At 41.9% G+C, this 14,721-nt stretch overlaps 1 protein-coding gene across 1 annotated transcript in view; it reads left to right on the top strand.

The window, feature by feature from the left end:
• Nucleotides 1-14,721, top strand: part of HHIP (hedgehog interacting protein) — an 84,929-nt gene that overhangs the window by 10,653 nt on the left and 59,555 nt on the right. Inside the window, exons 3-4 of the mRNA XM_037058462.1 lie at nt 2,017-2,173; nt 3,247-3,448. Coding sequence (XP_036914357.1) covers nt 2,017-2,173; nt 3,247-3,448 — 359 coding nt within the window. The remainder of the gene's footprint in view (nt 1-2,016; nt 2,174-3,246; nt 3,449-14,721) is intronic.

Here is a 14,721-nt window from a genome sequence, read left to right as displayed (position 1 = left end):
GTAAGGCTGGAATGTAGTTTTTTTTAAAAAAGGCAAATCCAAAATTTCTTCTGAATTAGGCTTTAAAATTTTCCTGTGGCCCAAAATGTCTCCTTCACACAATCAGTTAGAAATATATCCATAGTCTAACACGCTTCCTAAATGTATGGAGATGAGTATGGGGGTCTTCCGGTTTGAGGGTGAATATATATCTCTAGAAAATATGTACATTATATAAACCTATATTTCATATCTGATATAAATTATATATGTAGAGAGAGAGATTATGTAATATGTATACATGTATATGCAAACAGAAAAAGATGTAGCCCAAAACTGTTCAGAAAATTTGATTTAGCAACTCAGTTTTTCTTCCCTTCTTTCTACCCAAGCAGACTTGTTGAACGCTACTAGGCAGCTTTCCTCTGTATGCTTAGCCATTAAATACTTGAGGGGCAAGTTGATCTTTCAAACAGCGAACTACTGCAGCTGAGTAAATGTGGCTGCAGCCTTCATTCCTCTTCTCAATTTCTAACCCCTGATTTTTTTCCCAAAGAAAGATAACCTCCTTTCAGCTTCCTCATCCCTTCCAGGGAGCATCCTTCCCAGTTGCCTTACCTCCTTTTTCTGGCCCCCAAAGGAAGATGTTTCTCAATAGCCTAATCAGCTGTTTTCCTTGAAGAATTTGTCTCAGACATTTAGGGGTGAGACATTTTACCCAAAAGTTGGGTCAGAAATCTACATCAAGTGTTAACCATTTGGGATCCCCGGTTCTCAAACTAGTTTTAGATTTGAGGGGACCTAGGTCAAGCTCACAGAAAATAAACTTGAATGCCTTACATGTTCCATCCATAAGCTTCGCTTGGTTGTCCTCAAATTCTTGAGGAATATATGCAAACTGGAATGTGTTATACAGCTTCCGAACTTCAACTGAGTTACTTAATCGCAGTCTTGGTGGGGGTATGATAATTTGATATGTTGGGTAAAAATCAAAATTTTAAACATGATTAAAGGTATGAGACCAAAAGGCAGGGATTTAGGACTTCATGTAAAGTCAACTGTGGTAGCAACAAACTCTTTTGATAGTAGAAATCATCAGAATATGAAAGTGAATTATTAATTAATATGCTATCCTCCCCCCAAACCAACACCTAAACTCAAATCATAGAAGGAATATCAAAATTCTGTTTTATCACCTAGTCCTCTTCTTATTAAAATATAGCTATTTTCCTTTCATAAAAAGTGTTAATACAGTAAGAAAAATGATATATCTTTCAGGTGATTATTTTGCATTTTTGTTTTGGCTTATTGTAATTTTTTTCAGTGAAGAGTGGTATGCCAGCTATTCTGCTTGAGAAGATCAAAAGGATATTTTAAATATAACTTTTGTCTTACAAAATAATCATTATCTCCTATAAGTGAGGTGTAGGAAAAAGTTACCTACATATTTGAAAATGGTGGCTCTGTTATTAGCATCATTATTGCTTAATCATTGCACAGTGAATCAGTGATTTATTATAGCATATACTGACCTTGTGATCATCATTAGGTTTGTTATTTAATCACTTGTGAGTGACAGTGGAATAAGACAATGGCCCGGGCTCTAGCAGCTAACAGTCTATCTGTTTCTTGATTCTAACTTGTCTTTCGTAGGAAGTTCCTGGTACTGTAAGGCAAAAAATGCTGACCAGATAATCTTACAAGGGCAACATATGGTAATGGGGAAGCTTGAAAATAAGTCGGTACGCTTACAAGATTAATGCCAGGCTTATATGATGTGTATTTTGTAAGAGCCCTTTGAAATACCCAATACAGTATTATTTCACTTTTACCAAACTTCTTAAGTTTGGGTTAAAAAATGGAAATCCCAAGGGAAAAAAAAACTTTTCTGTCCTTTTATTTTTGTCTATATACCAGTACTTTCCTAGAATATTCATATAGTCTCTAAAAGTTCTTTTCATATAGTTTATCTTTCAAACAGGATGTGTTTACATGACAGTAAATATTGCTAATGAGCCTTTTTGACATTTTTTAAAGGTTTTCTTCAAACTACTGCTGAGGAGTTTTGCTTTTACTATGCAAGAAGAGATGGTGGGCTGTGCTTCCCGGATTTCCCAAGAAAGCAAGTCAGAGGACCAGCATCCAACTACTTGGACCAGATGGAAGAATATGACAAAGTGGAAGAGATCAGCAGGTTCATAAAGATAATTCCCTTGAATCTTTCCTTAAAAACTTGATAAATCTTGTGGTTTTGAAAGTGAATTGTCTGTCTCTGCTCATGTCCAGCAGCTATTTCCTTCTGATGCTTTTTAAAAATTTTATTTATTTATTTATTTATTTATCTTTAGAGGGGAAGGAAAGGGAGAGAAACATCAATGTATGGTTGCCTTTCGTGGGTCCCCTGCTGGGAGTTGGCCTGAAGGTAACCGGCCTGCAACCCAGGCATGTGCCCTGACTGGGAATCGAACCACAATCCTCTGGTTTGCAGGCCCGTGCTCAATCCACTGAGCTACACCAGTCAGGGTCCCTTCTGATTCTTTTTTAAAAAGTAGTTTGCCTCTCTACAATCATATTAGCTTAAATGCTTTTAATACTTAGATTACTAATCTTCTGTTACGAGCTTGGCTTCCCTGTGAATCATGTGAATTTTATGAGTATTAACTTGAAATTTATGGTTGTTGTTATATTACGGCACTGTGGAAATATTCAGGAAAATTATTACTAGCAAATCAGAGTTTTATAAACAGATCTTAGAAGTTTTTCTCTGAGTACCTCTCTGGCAGGTGTAATTATTGTAGGTCAAGCTCATTTTAATTACAGTCACTGAAAGATGAGATAATGAGCTTATGAAGTTTTAAAATACATACTTTTTTGGTAATTTTTGAAGCTGGGTGGCATGTGAATGGTAGTTCCTTTTTTAATTTTTAAATTTTTTTCAGTGAGAGTTGCCATTCAGTGTTATTTTGTATTAGTTTCAGGTGTACAGCATAGTGGTCAGACAATCACATACTTTACAAAGTGTTCCCCCTGATGTTTTGGTTTTCTCTTTTCCTCTCCAGGAGGCAGGGTTCCCTGCCCCCCCCACCCCCCACCCCATCCCCCACCCCCGCCACTGAAAAGAATCATATTGGGCCTTTGGGTTAGCAGCCCTTCAGGGTCGTCCAAACCATTGATTCCTAGAGGAAACGTATTTTGAAAAGGATGCTAGGTGCATCCCTTCCCTCCCGCACCTTAAGCAAAGCTGAGTGGTTTCCTTTCTTTGTTTAGAAAGCACAAGCACGGCTGCTTCTGCATTCAGGAGGTGGTGGGCGGGCTGCGCCAGCCCGTGGGCGCCCTCCACAGTGGGGACGGCTCGCACCGGCTCTTCATCCTGGAGAAAGAAGGGTACGTGAAGATACTCACGCCCGAAGGAGACATTTTCAAGGAGCCTTATTTGGACATTCACAAACTTGTTCAAAGTGGAATAAAGGTTGGCTTTTTCAATTTTCTTTATCTTTGCTCTGGCTATGTTAATTTTTATTTTAGTGTTATCCTCACTAAAAGTATTTCTTTATAATAAAAGGATGTTTAAGGAGAAACTAAGGAGAGAACATAAGGGAACAAGAACTATGGCAACTGAGTTGGGACAACGACGTAAATTTATAATGTTATTTGGTGACTATTAAATAGTGCAATCAGATTGGTATTTTGACATGCTTTCCCAATGTAATTTTCACATTTAAAATAAGTCTTGGTTTTATAAAGTATTTGTTGAAATGTAGAATTGTATATCAGAACTTGATGGTAGACTCAAAGAGGTCTCGGGGTTATTTTGGCCATTGCAAGTCATTCTTGACCACATCTGTTTCTGAGCCTGTGTCATAAAAGATGCTACGTACACTGTGACTTCCTTGTGCAATGTTTTTACAGGTAAGTCCATTTTTTTTTTTACCTACAATAAGCCATCTTTATAACCTATTAGCACACCTTTTGCCTTCTTCCCCGCTTCTCCAATTTGAGTGCTCAGGTTAAATCACCTAGTAGGTATGTAAATAAAATGGTTGAATTTGTTTCACGGGAGAGTAACATAGTATAGTATTAGCAGTACTAAGCTGTGAAGCAAATTTTGGCGTTCTAAAATTAAGGTAGGCAGAACTCGTGACTCCTTTAGAGTGAAACAATATTATTTGGGAATAACTAACTATCCTTTTCATTTCTTAACTAAAAAAAACATGAAAGGACTATTTATACTCTTCTACTCATATAGAAATCAATTCCTCCTGGTTTTGTTGAACTCTACTCAAAGATAGGTACATCAAAACCACTACAAACAAGTGGGGAGAAATACAAATATATTCCTGACACCTTTGTATTTGGTGCATACTATGTAAAATAATTAGAATGACTCAATTAGAACATAGGAAATGCCTTATTGTTGGGACCACCCAGCCTCAAATTCATGTGATGACGGGGTCACCAAGACATACTGCCTCGGAAAAGCGCCTTGTACTTCCGGTCCTTTAAGAAAAAGGACTTGAGCAGCAAGAGGCAGGTCATTTGGAAAATCTGTTTAATTCTCTGCAGTTTCAACTTTCTTCCAACAAATTTTTTCTTTAGAGTTCACTGCACATAATCAAAAGTCTCTTGAAATGCAGCACTGATGTCTGGCACATCAGAGTTCAGTAACTATTCTGAGTGGGTTCTGATAGCTCACTGCCAATGTCGCTAGCAGGCAAAGAACAAGGGGGCAGCCGCAAGGGCATTCATTACTCACTAAGGGGGTATTTTTCTTATGATGGAAGCTAACTAGGCTCTCTAAAAAAGAAAAAAATGGGCCCTAGCTGGTGTAGCTCAGTGGATTGAGTGCGGGCCTGCAAACCAGAGGATCACGGTTCGATTCCCAGTCAGGGCACATGCCTGGGCTGCAGGCTGGTTCTCTGCAGGCCAACTCCCAGCAGGGGATGCAAGAAAGGCAACCATACATTGATGTTTCTCTCCCTCTCCTTCCTCTCTAAAGATAAATAAATAAACAAAAATCTTTTAATAAATAAGAAAAAAGAAAAAAATGGGGAAAGTATTTTTTTAAATTATTGCCTATAATCCCATTAATTAAAGAATATCACTATTAACATCTTGATACACTTTCTTCCAGTTTTTATATAAAAATTAAATGAATTTTTCCTGACTATACAGGTAAGACAGGTCCATAGTAATAACTGCAGAAACACACAAAAGAATATGTTTTCTTGTAGTTTTTATCCTAAAAACCTTTAAAACAAAACTGAAATCAAACTATATAACCATCTTCTTAGACTTCTCTTTTTTCACCTAACAATAAATGCCATGTATATGTTACCAGATTTGAAATATTTTCTTAAAAACTCCATTTCCTTTTTATGAGATGTTTAGGATGTCTTTTCTTTTTATCACTGTAAAGACTGTTACTTACCATTCCTGTATATTATTTAACCTGATCATGGGTGACTGTCTTAAGATGCATTCATGGAAAAAGCATTACTGACTTAAAGGGCATATAATATATGTATATATATAGTCATTTTCTTCTAAAATATGTTTTCAGGTATCTGCAAGCACAATATATGGCTTTCAAATATTATTTTAGTAAAAATGTTGGCATTGAAAAAATACACATGATGAAGTATAGGTGAAAGAAATGAGATAAGAATAGTTGAAAACTTTGTTGCAAGAAACAACAACAAAAACCCTGATGTTCTTATTTCTCCTTGACCTGTCGAGAGAATGTCTTCCTTTTCATCAGAGTGCCTGCAGAGGCCCTCTTTTTAAATGTGTGCCCATGCACTGGGAAAGCGAATGAAGGTTCACCTGTGCCGTTGAGACATTGCACTGTGCAACAGCACCACACAGCCAGGCCACCACGGGCCGTGGTTCTGCCGCCGTGGTTCTGCTGCCATATTTGCATGCCTCCAGAAATTCTGCACACTCCGCCTGGCCCTCCTCTCCTAGGAGAGCTCCAGACCTTAAAACCAACTCCAAAATCCATTACCTTACATGTGTAGAGTGATGTCTAATGTAATGGACCCAGTAGGGTAACTCTCAGCAATCTCCCTTCCCAGGGAGAGCTGACCCCAGCTCCAAGGACAGATCCTGCTTAGTTAACAGTCACCTCTAGCAACCCATGACTTCTAGCCAGGAAGAGGGTGTGGCCCAGCTAAACTCTGGAGGGCTCTTATTCCGTGCTTGGGAAGAAGGAGCTTTCTCATTTCCTAGATGGGAACGAGAAAGCCTGATGCTCTGTTGCTGCCTGCAGTGGCCCTGTGAACACCCTATGAACATCACATGACATATTTTAAAGCGCCATCTTCATGTTGCTTTCTGTTAGTATGTTGAATTCTGTTAGTATTTGACACTTATGCTGTCAGTGAGGTACCGATCTATCGCATGGATATCTGAGTGTAGACTGGATAATGAGCAATGAGATCGCATCCTCAACTCTTAGAGCGGTTACACCATAACTGGCCTTTGTCTTGGACCTCCATGGACCTGCATGGATTTCCATGGACCTCCTGCCACAAGTCACAGGTTAGAAGCATTGGAAGAGGCAACTCTCGGGATGATGGGGCAGGCACCAATCCGCTCATGAGCTGAGCGCACAGCTGGCTCTCTTGGTGCGCCCTTCAGAAACTGCTGAAGCGAAGAAATTTTCACGGTTGTCTCACAGTAGGTTTTCAGGCTCCTTGATAGATGAATAGTTAGTGTGTGCATGGCAATATTCTTTATTTGTCAACATTTTGCATAGGTCATGCAAATAGGAATTTTCATGAATTATTACACATATCACTTCTTTACTATTCAGTCTGTTTCAAAATCCCAAGAGAGGGAATAAAGCTATTTTAACAGCGCACAGGACGGATGCCAATACTCAGCTCCCAGAATTAATAATGTATACTAAACCCAGCCTTCATATGTTTGAAATGAAAACAAGACAAACCACAGTGGGCTCCTCCGTGATATTAATTAATGACCAGCATGAGTATATTAAATCAAACATAAAGCAGAATTCCTGATTATAAGAGTTTTTAAAGCTAGTGCTGGCTGGAAGGGAATCTGAAATTCCTTTTCTGCTAATTGTCAATTAAGAAATGATAGTGATTTCTGTCACATGAAAAAGGACTGACCTTTTTGTGGCAGGAACTGGACTTGGCTGATCCCCTTAAACCTGTACGAGCCCTGATTCTTGGAGCCAGCAAAGAACCAGTCTTTCCGGGGACTCAGACAGTGCCTCCCAACATGGGCCCTAACTGAAGCTAAAGGTGCTGTCTTGTTTGACACACCCAGGTTCTGCTGCCCAGATCTTGGGAGATTTCAGTACCCGGTGAGCATAACTGTCTAGTTTCTTTGAACAAAAGTTTTAGGCAGAAAAACAAAGCACGAATTAAAGAATTGACTTCTTTTTGCTATAAAAAATAAATTGTGGAGCTAGATTAATGGGTTAAATTCTATGCTGTATGAATTGAAACTGCCATTTCTTTTAGGAAAAGATGATTCCATCCCCAGTAGCCCAGTCTATGCCCAAATCTTAATGCTGAAATGATCCCTGAGATCAAATAGTTGGACACCATTTGTCACTTGTCCTGTGTCTTTAGGCATTCACTTGACCTTTCACACAGTACTTGTTCACTTTGATTGAGGAGGTGAGATTACTCTGGCAGCATGGAAGATTCTTGATAGAAAGTTTTGAAAAATGGCATTTAAAAATCTCAACAATTAATTCTAATTGGATCATTGCTTTGCCCGTTAAATTTGTCCTGGTTTCATTCCTTTTCGAAATCTGGTATTCACCTAGTTGCCACAACCATTATCACTCCTGTTCCCTAAATATGTAGTCTACTAAAAATACCTGAGAATCTCTTGTAAAAAAATGACAAAGACACCAGAAGTGTCTCTAGTATAATTTCACTGGACGTCCCCTGGCCACCAAGGATCTGAAAGCCTGCCTTAGCTTTTCATGTGCATAGCAGTAAAAACAAGCCTGCACCTGTCACCTGCGTGGTGGCCCCTTAAGGAAACTGGCCACCCCCGATCTCTGCCACCAGCTCTCCGAAGCAGGCAGGAACGGAAGTCTTCCAGGCATAGCTCCTTCGGCTTGCGGCGTGCAGCAGGCAGTGCAGAAAGACTTGTCTGTCATTGGGACGAGTGTGACTGGACCCCTGTCCCTCTCTATCTACTTGGATCCTCATTTCAAAAGATGCTTTTTGAAGTGGTCCTTTTACTGGGGCGGGGCATGGGGTGAGGACTAAGGGTGAACGCTGCTGATTATCTGGGTGACTGAGCCCATTGAGGTGAAGCTCTTGAGAGACAGCAGCCTGGGTGCCTGGGAGCCTCAGGAGCATGTGGGGAGGACGCCGGGGGGGGCCCCAGCAAGCCCTGATGGGGCGGCCTCTGATTTCACGTGCTTGTACATCACACACAGAATGGTGACCATCGAAAGTGGAGTGAAGTCCAAGGGCTCCAAGTCCTGCTTTTCTGAAGTTTGTCAGGGACCTCTCACATTGTCCTCTGTCTTGAACCTGGGATCTCATGAGAGCCCAGGAGTTGTTAGTGTATTTTTGTTATCGTGCTATGAACCGGAGCATAAGTTAGAAGCAGTTTACCGTTCAAAATCAGTATTGAAAACACAGCACGCTCACATGTACCTGTGGCGATGGCGGGGCCATGCGGCAAATGCTTCCTGAGGAAAACTGTTAGAAGTCCACTGTTAAGTGTGCTTTGGGTTGGAGGAAAGCCTGGCCTTGTTGACAGAACGCAGCCAAGTATACGTGGTAAATACTACAATGGAAGGATCACCATTTGGAATGTTAAAAGTTTTTGATCTAGCAAGTGACTGCATTCGAAGTTGTCAAACCTCATCTTAAAAGAGAATTGCTGTATTGTTGGAAATAACCATTAGGTAAATGCATTCCAAAAGTGGCCTGCCACTTTAAACTGAATAGTCTCCCCTAAAGTTAAAATTTTTCCGTGTCTTCCCTTTTTTTGTAGGTTAAAATTCTAGTTCCGAACTATTAAGTTAAAATGTAAACAGAATGTGGGTCTACAAGTAAAAATTTTTAAATCTTTTTTTAAAGATTTTATTTATCTTTAGAGGGGAAGGGAAGGAGAGAGGGAGAGAAATATCAATGTGTGGTTGCCTCTCGTGTGTCTCCTGCCAGGAACTGGCCTGCAACCCAGGCATGTGCCCTGACTGGGAATCGAACCGCGATTGTGTGGTTCTCAGGCCCACGCTCAATCCACTGAGCTACACCAGCCAGAGCTACAAGTAAAATTTTAAATACATTTAATTTTTATATCAAAGTAGTAATGACATATTAAACCCAACAATATTTTATTATTGAATATTGCTGACACTTTATATCAGAATGCCCTGTACTCTGTGAAAATTTTTCCAATTTAAAATCAATTTTCATTTAAAATCTACTATGAATGTCCACAGAGAAAAGCAAAAAATCCTTTAGGGAGGTGCAATCATCCCAGTGTAATTTTCTGTTCCGTTATGTCAGTTTTCCCGTGTGGTGTTCGCACGCCTTCGTTTTGGCATCGGCAGTTCTGTGGATAACACAGTTTCGTCACTAGGGACTTGCACGCAGGCAGCCAGGGCCAGGGTCCCCGGTGCACCCTGCGCGTTCCTTCCCAGCCCGCGGCACTTCTCCCCAGAGTGGTGTGCGCAGCGCGTCCAGGTGGGGAGGGAGGGGCCTGCCTGCTCCTGCCTGCGTCTCCTAAGACACAGCAAGGAGAGGAGAGTGTACATGTGAACGTCTGTACTTTTATCTAAGGCTTGCAGGGCAGGGGACATAGAGTCTCTGAACCTGACAAGTCCGACGGTAATCATTTACAACGAGCAAGAAACCAAGACATCTGTGCCCCAAGAAGGTCTCTGCCACCTTTAAAAAACCTCCTGTCTGAGCGTGGCAGCCACCACCTCACCGGCCGACCGGGAAGAGAGAGACCTGTTGGGGATGTTCCTTGTTACCGCGTTCCGGTCAGTGGCTGCTTCCTCTGATGAGAAGGAAGTGGCAGGTGACACAGCCCTCTCTCACCCGGAGGAGGCAGCACAGTCCTCCCTGTCAGAGACACGCGGTAGCGTTTCTTCCCCAGCACTCCAGTCTCCAAGCAAGCCATCTTGTTAGTGTGCGCATGCTGGCCCGCCTTCTTACTAGCCACAACCACTTTTTTTAAAGCACCTACTGTGCAGATTATTTCCAGAATCCACAAATTATTTCTGTAATCCTTACTGTAACCCTGGGAGGCAGGGATTGTGAGCCCATGCCACAGAGGAGGAGACTGAGGCCCAGAAGTGAAATAAATTGCGATAACACAGTCAGTGTGTCACCAGGGCCAGATCTCCACCGCAGCCTGGCTGAGGCTGGGCTCCCCACCACAGCACTCTGGGGGGGCGGGGGGAAGCAGACCATGTGGGGCAGACTAAGGAGCATGTTTAAGAAATACAGGTTGCTGACAGCCAGCGTTGGCACGCTCAGTGCCACCTGTTGTGGCTGGCAGGACGGTGAGGAGACTGGGGGCCTAGACCTGCAGGCAGGCACGGGTCCCAGACTCTGTATCGACACCACGTGCTGGAATTGGGGCTCTAGGAAAGTTATTTAGCCTTTGCAGGCTTAGTTTCTTCATCTGCAAAACAGAGGTAATAAAAGGTTGCACCCAGTACTGTCCATGCGCAATCTCACATGAATCGGCGGTACTTTATAAGCACTAGCTGGTACCGTCATCTGTCTTACTAACACTTGAAGGGGGAAGGAAAGGAAAATGGGTCAGCTCCGAGAATGACTCACAAGCTCCAGTGGCCATGGGGAATATACCCCCTGGTGTTAACAGTGCCCCTGAATATGGGGTTGAATAATAATTTATGGAAATTCTGTGACAGTGTTAGCATTCGCACCAAAAGTACACGGCACTCCCACAGAAATAAAACTACACGGATGGATGCGTGTGGGCTTTCATTCAAACGGATACGTCTAGGATATATTTTTATTTAAATGTGTACCTAGAGAAGGACGACACCTTCATTTTCACAGCATCGCCTATTGACACTAGCTGTCTGGCATGGCTACCTACCTCGTTGAGAGAAAGCGCCCAGTCCTGGGGCTTGTCAGAGCGTGGGCCTAACCATGATTAAGCACAGACCAGCTGACCCACGAGGCCGGCAGCTACCTTTCATCAGAATTTCCTTGCTTTCAGAGTAGTTTTTCTAAACCTGGATATTATAGTAATGTATGTCTTTTTGTGTGTTTATTTTGGAACACGGTTTGTGTCAATCTGCCCTAGAGTTAATAAATTGTAGGATTTGCAAAGGAAATATACTGGGACTGAAAACTGAGAAGGCACGTATTTTTGCTCACTGGCCACTACCCCTCACAGCACAGATGTAGAATCTCAGGGTCCCGGTGGGGAGCCGTCGGGCAAAGGGCCGGGAAGTTAACATGTCCTGCGATGATGCAGAGAGTGTTCTACCCAAACGGAAAAAAAATCCCTCTTTGAGGCCGATCAGTACAAGGTTCTAGGGAGTCAGGGGAGAGAGGACTTTAAAGGAAGGTTTCAGTTACACAACAGCAACAACAAATGTCTCCTGATCTGTCTGTGAAATGTGCTGCAGCTCAGGCATGAGGACACACCCGTGGGACGACCAGAGCTGTCGCCCCCTCCCAACCCAGCCTATGGTGGACACGCCTGCGCCCGCAGGCACTCGGTGCTCTGGAGAAAAGTTCCGAAAGCTGTAGGCGTATCTGCCCTTGGGGATGTCGCTGCCTTCCTCTGACCAACTCTGGGAGCTTAAGTAGCATTTTGCTTTTACCGGCTTCTTTCCTTTTTATGTTAATACATTAAATATATAGATTTATTTATACAATAATGATGTTTATATAGAATAAATGTTATCAATTACCGTATTTTTCAGACTATAAGACATACCCCTCCAAAAACATTTTGGGAAGAATAATGGTGGTTAATGCTGCTTAGAGTTCTGTTTACATTTACATTGGTGAAATATTATGTTATTTATGTTATTAAATATTTTACCACCTTTTTTGCTTCAAAATTGTTTTTTTTCTATTTTCCTCCTCTAACACCTACGTGCATCTTATGGTCTGAAAAATACGGTACTACAATATATTTTAATACATTTGTTGGTAGTGTTCATCAATTGACATTTAGTTATTTTAAAATCTATAAAGTCTATGATTGTGTTGAACTATCATCAGGTCAAGGTGGCCAGAACTGAGCACGCGTCTAAGGTGTTTTTTAAACCTGGATCATTGCCTAGAAATTAAAAACAGCATTGGACTTTTTAGTCAAAATAGGCTTTGAAAAATAAGGTACTGTTTATCGAGACCATTCTGTACTAAGTTATAATGAGAAGAGCCTGAGAACACCTTTTTCTGCGTCATGTAATTTTCTATCCTCGCATGACGTCGTGTTGCCAGATAGCAGTGCTTGTGGCCACAGCAGCCGCAGGAGTCACGGCGGAAAGGAGGTGAAATCTGAACCCTTCGGAGACTGAGTTTCCATCTTGGTCTGTCTGGGCCATACACAGCGCGATGTGAAGTCCATCCATCCATTCATTTAAAGCATTGCGTAATTCCACAAGCCTAAAATTGAAATCACACAATCTGTAAAAAAAAGTCACTATTTGTTTAAGATAAAATATATACATATATGTAGTAGAACAAGAACAGAAAAAGAGACCATTAACATATTTGATCTTAATTCCATCATTGCTAGCAGTTGAAGTTATTTCATCTGATTATAGAAGTGAACCCAACAAACTGAAGCTACTGCAGAAATAAAACATTATGACAAATGATCTTAAAGGTTTGTATACTGCCACAAAATTCCTGAGAAAAGAACTTTCCATTCAGATATCAAATGTTCTTTCTCTTTAAGAGTAAACTCTACTTAAAAAAATAAAATCTCATGAGGCTGTTTCTAAACCAGCCTCTTATCCTAAAGCACCTTTGATCCGAATGGATCACAAACTTAAATAAAATGACATCTGTCCTCAGGCTATATCTAGGTAGGGAAAACACATCTGTTCTGAGAGCCCTCAGCCAAAGGGCCAGAAGAATTCCTTAAAAGAAGAAAAGAAAAAGCTCTGTACTCAGGACTGAGGAAAGAGGCTAGCGGTTGGAAGGAATTAGGAAAGCACTACTCTTAAGAGGATAAAAAGATAACGAAATTTAATTCCTATGAAACGTTTAGCCTTTCTATGAAAGCTTGGGTGACGAGACCCCCACAGTGGAAGCGTCTTTGTGGATGGATGTGAACACACCTGTTCAGAAAGAGTGAAACAAAACCTGAACTGACTTCCCTCCACACATAGGTCACCGAACATCTGTCATAAGTTATCAATTACTAGCCTAGACTGGGCTGAAGCCTGTGACCCGAGGTTGAAAAAACGACATAGCTCACTCTCTCTCTTACTCAGTCTGTGGTTTTTCCCTGTACCCCCATTAAACCTTCTGTTTAAATCTCCAGGGGGTTGGAAGATCAGGTTGACCCCGTGACATTAATAATGTATTTACACCCAGGGTTTCTATGAGCAGCCCCCTGGGGCTGATCGAAGCTAGGATTTCGTGACTTGTGGTAATGTGGCTAGCTCCAAAAAGATTTACCCACTAGTTGGCATACTTCCTTAATTGCATACGTTTTTAAATTGCAGCCTAAAGATAATGTCTCTGTGTGTGTATGTGTGTGTTTTGTGTATTTTAAGATTTTGGCTTTGATTAAATATTGATACATATAAAACCTCTGCACACAAAAATGATCAAAAGCACCCTGGGCATGACTGCCCAGGTGAGCCACTTCCCTTGTAAATAATTAATTATTAGAGGTAGTACTAAGTCAAACTTTTGGTGACAGCATCAACTGTCAACCCATTTGATCCCAATGTGTCATGTCCCTGGAATATCCCACCCACCTCCGCTGGAGAACTAGCCCTGTGGGGCCACAGCACCCACCCATTGCCAAGTCAAGGGCGCCCGTTCTCCCCACTGTTGAATGACTTGGAGCAATTGGCTTACATTTCTGGGATCTCAGAAGCCTATCTTTGGTCTAGGCTGAAGGCTGCCATAGTCCTTTCTAGTTCTAAAATTCTGTGAAAATAGAAAACAGTGCAAGAGAATTGTGGTAAAGACAAATGCAAGAGGTCAGTGGGGCTCTGGCGTTGGAAGTCCGAGGTTGCCCGGGCTCAGTGTGCTGTTTACTCTGCCTTAGTCCAATTTCCCTAGCTTGGACTGGACCCAGACACCCAGTCAAGTCAGTCTCTCCCCACGCAGAGCCCACAAGGCACCCACCATCCTGGCAAATAGGTGCACTCTCCATTGCTCCAGTTAAACTTTGAGGAGCAACCTAATTCACCATAAGTGAGACTTCAGGGTTTTGGTGAATGGCCATGGATGACAGGGTTGGCAATGGCCACCATGACCTTGGAGTGGGCAGTGCTTGGTGTGCCAAGGAGGAAACAGCATGTAGCTGAGTGAAGGAAGAGGACAGGGGTCTGAGCCGGTGAGGGTGCAGAGTGTTGGTGGGTTCAGAAAGCATGCGTCAGGGACTGGAGGGTCTTTGGCTTTCACTCTGAGTGACGTGGGGACTCATTGGAGTATTTTGAACAGAAGAGTGACAGGATCTGACAAACCTTTAAACAAGTAAATAGGAGCCACGTCAAAAATAGAGTAGGAGGGGCCAGATAAGAAGCAGATACCAGGTGCAATACCGACC

This window comes from Sturnira hondurensis, unplaced genomic scaffold (assembly GCF_014824575.4).
Source record: "Sturnira hondurensis isolate 20B ecotype Veracruz unplaced genomic scaffold, ASM1482457v3 Scaffold0010128, whole genome shotgun sequence".
Taxonomy (NCBI): Eukaryota; Metazoa; Chordata; class Mammalia; order Chiroptera; family Phyllostomidae; genus Sturnira; species Sturnira hondurensis.
This window is presented reverse-complemented; position numbering and strand designations above follow the sequence as displayed.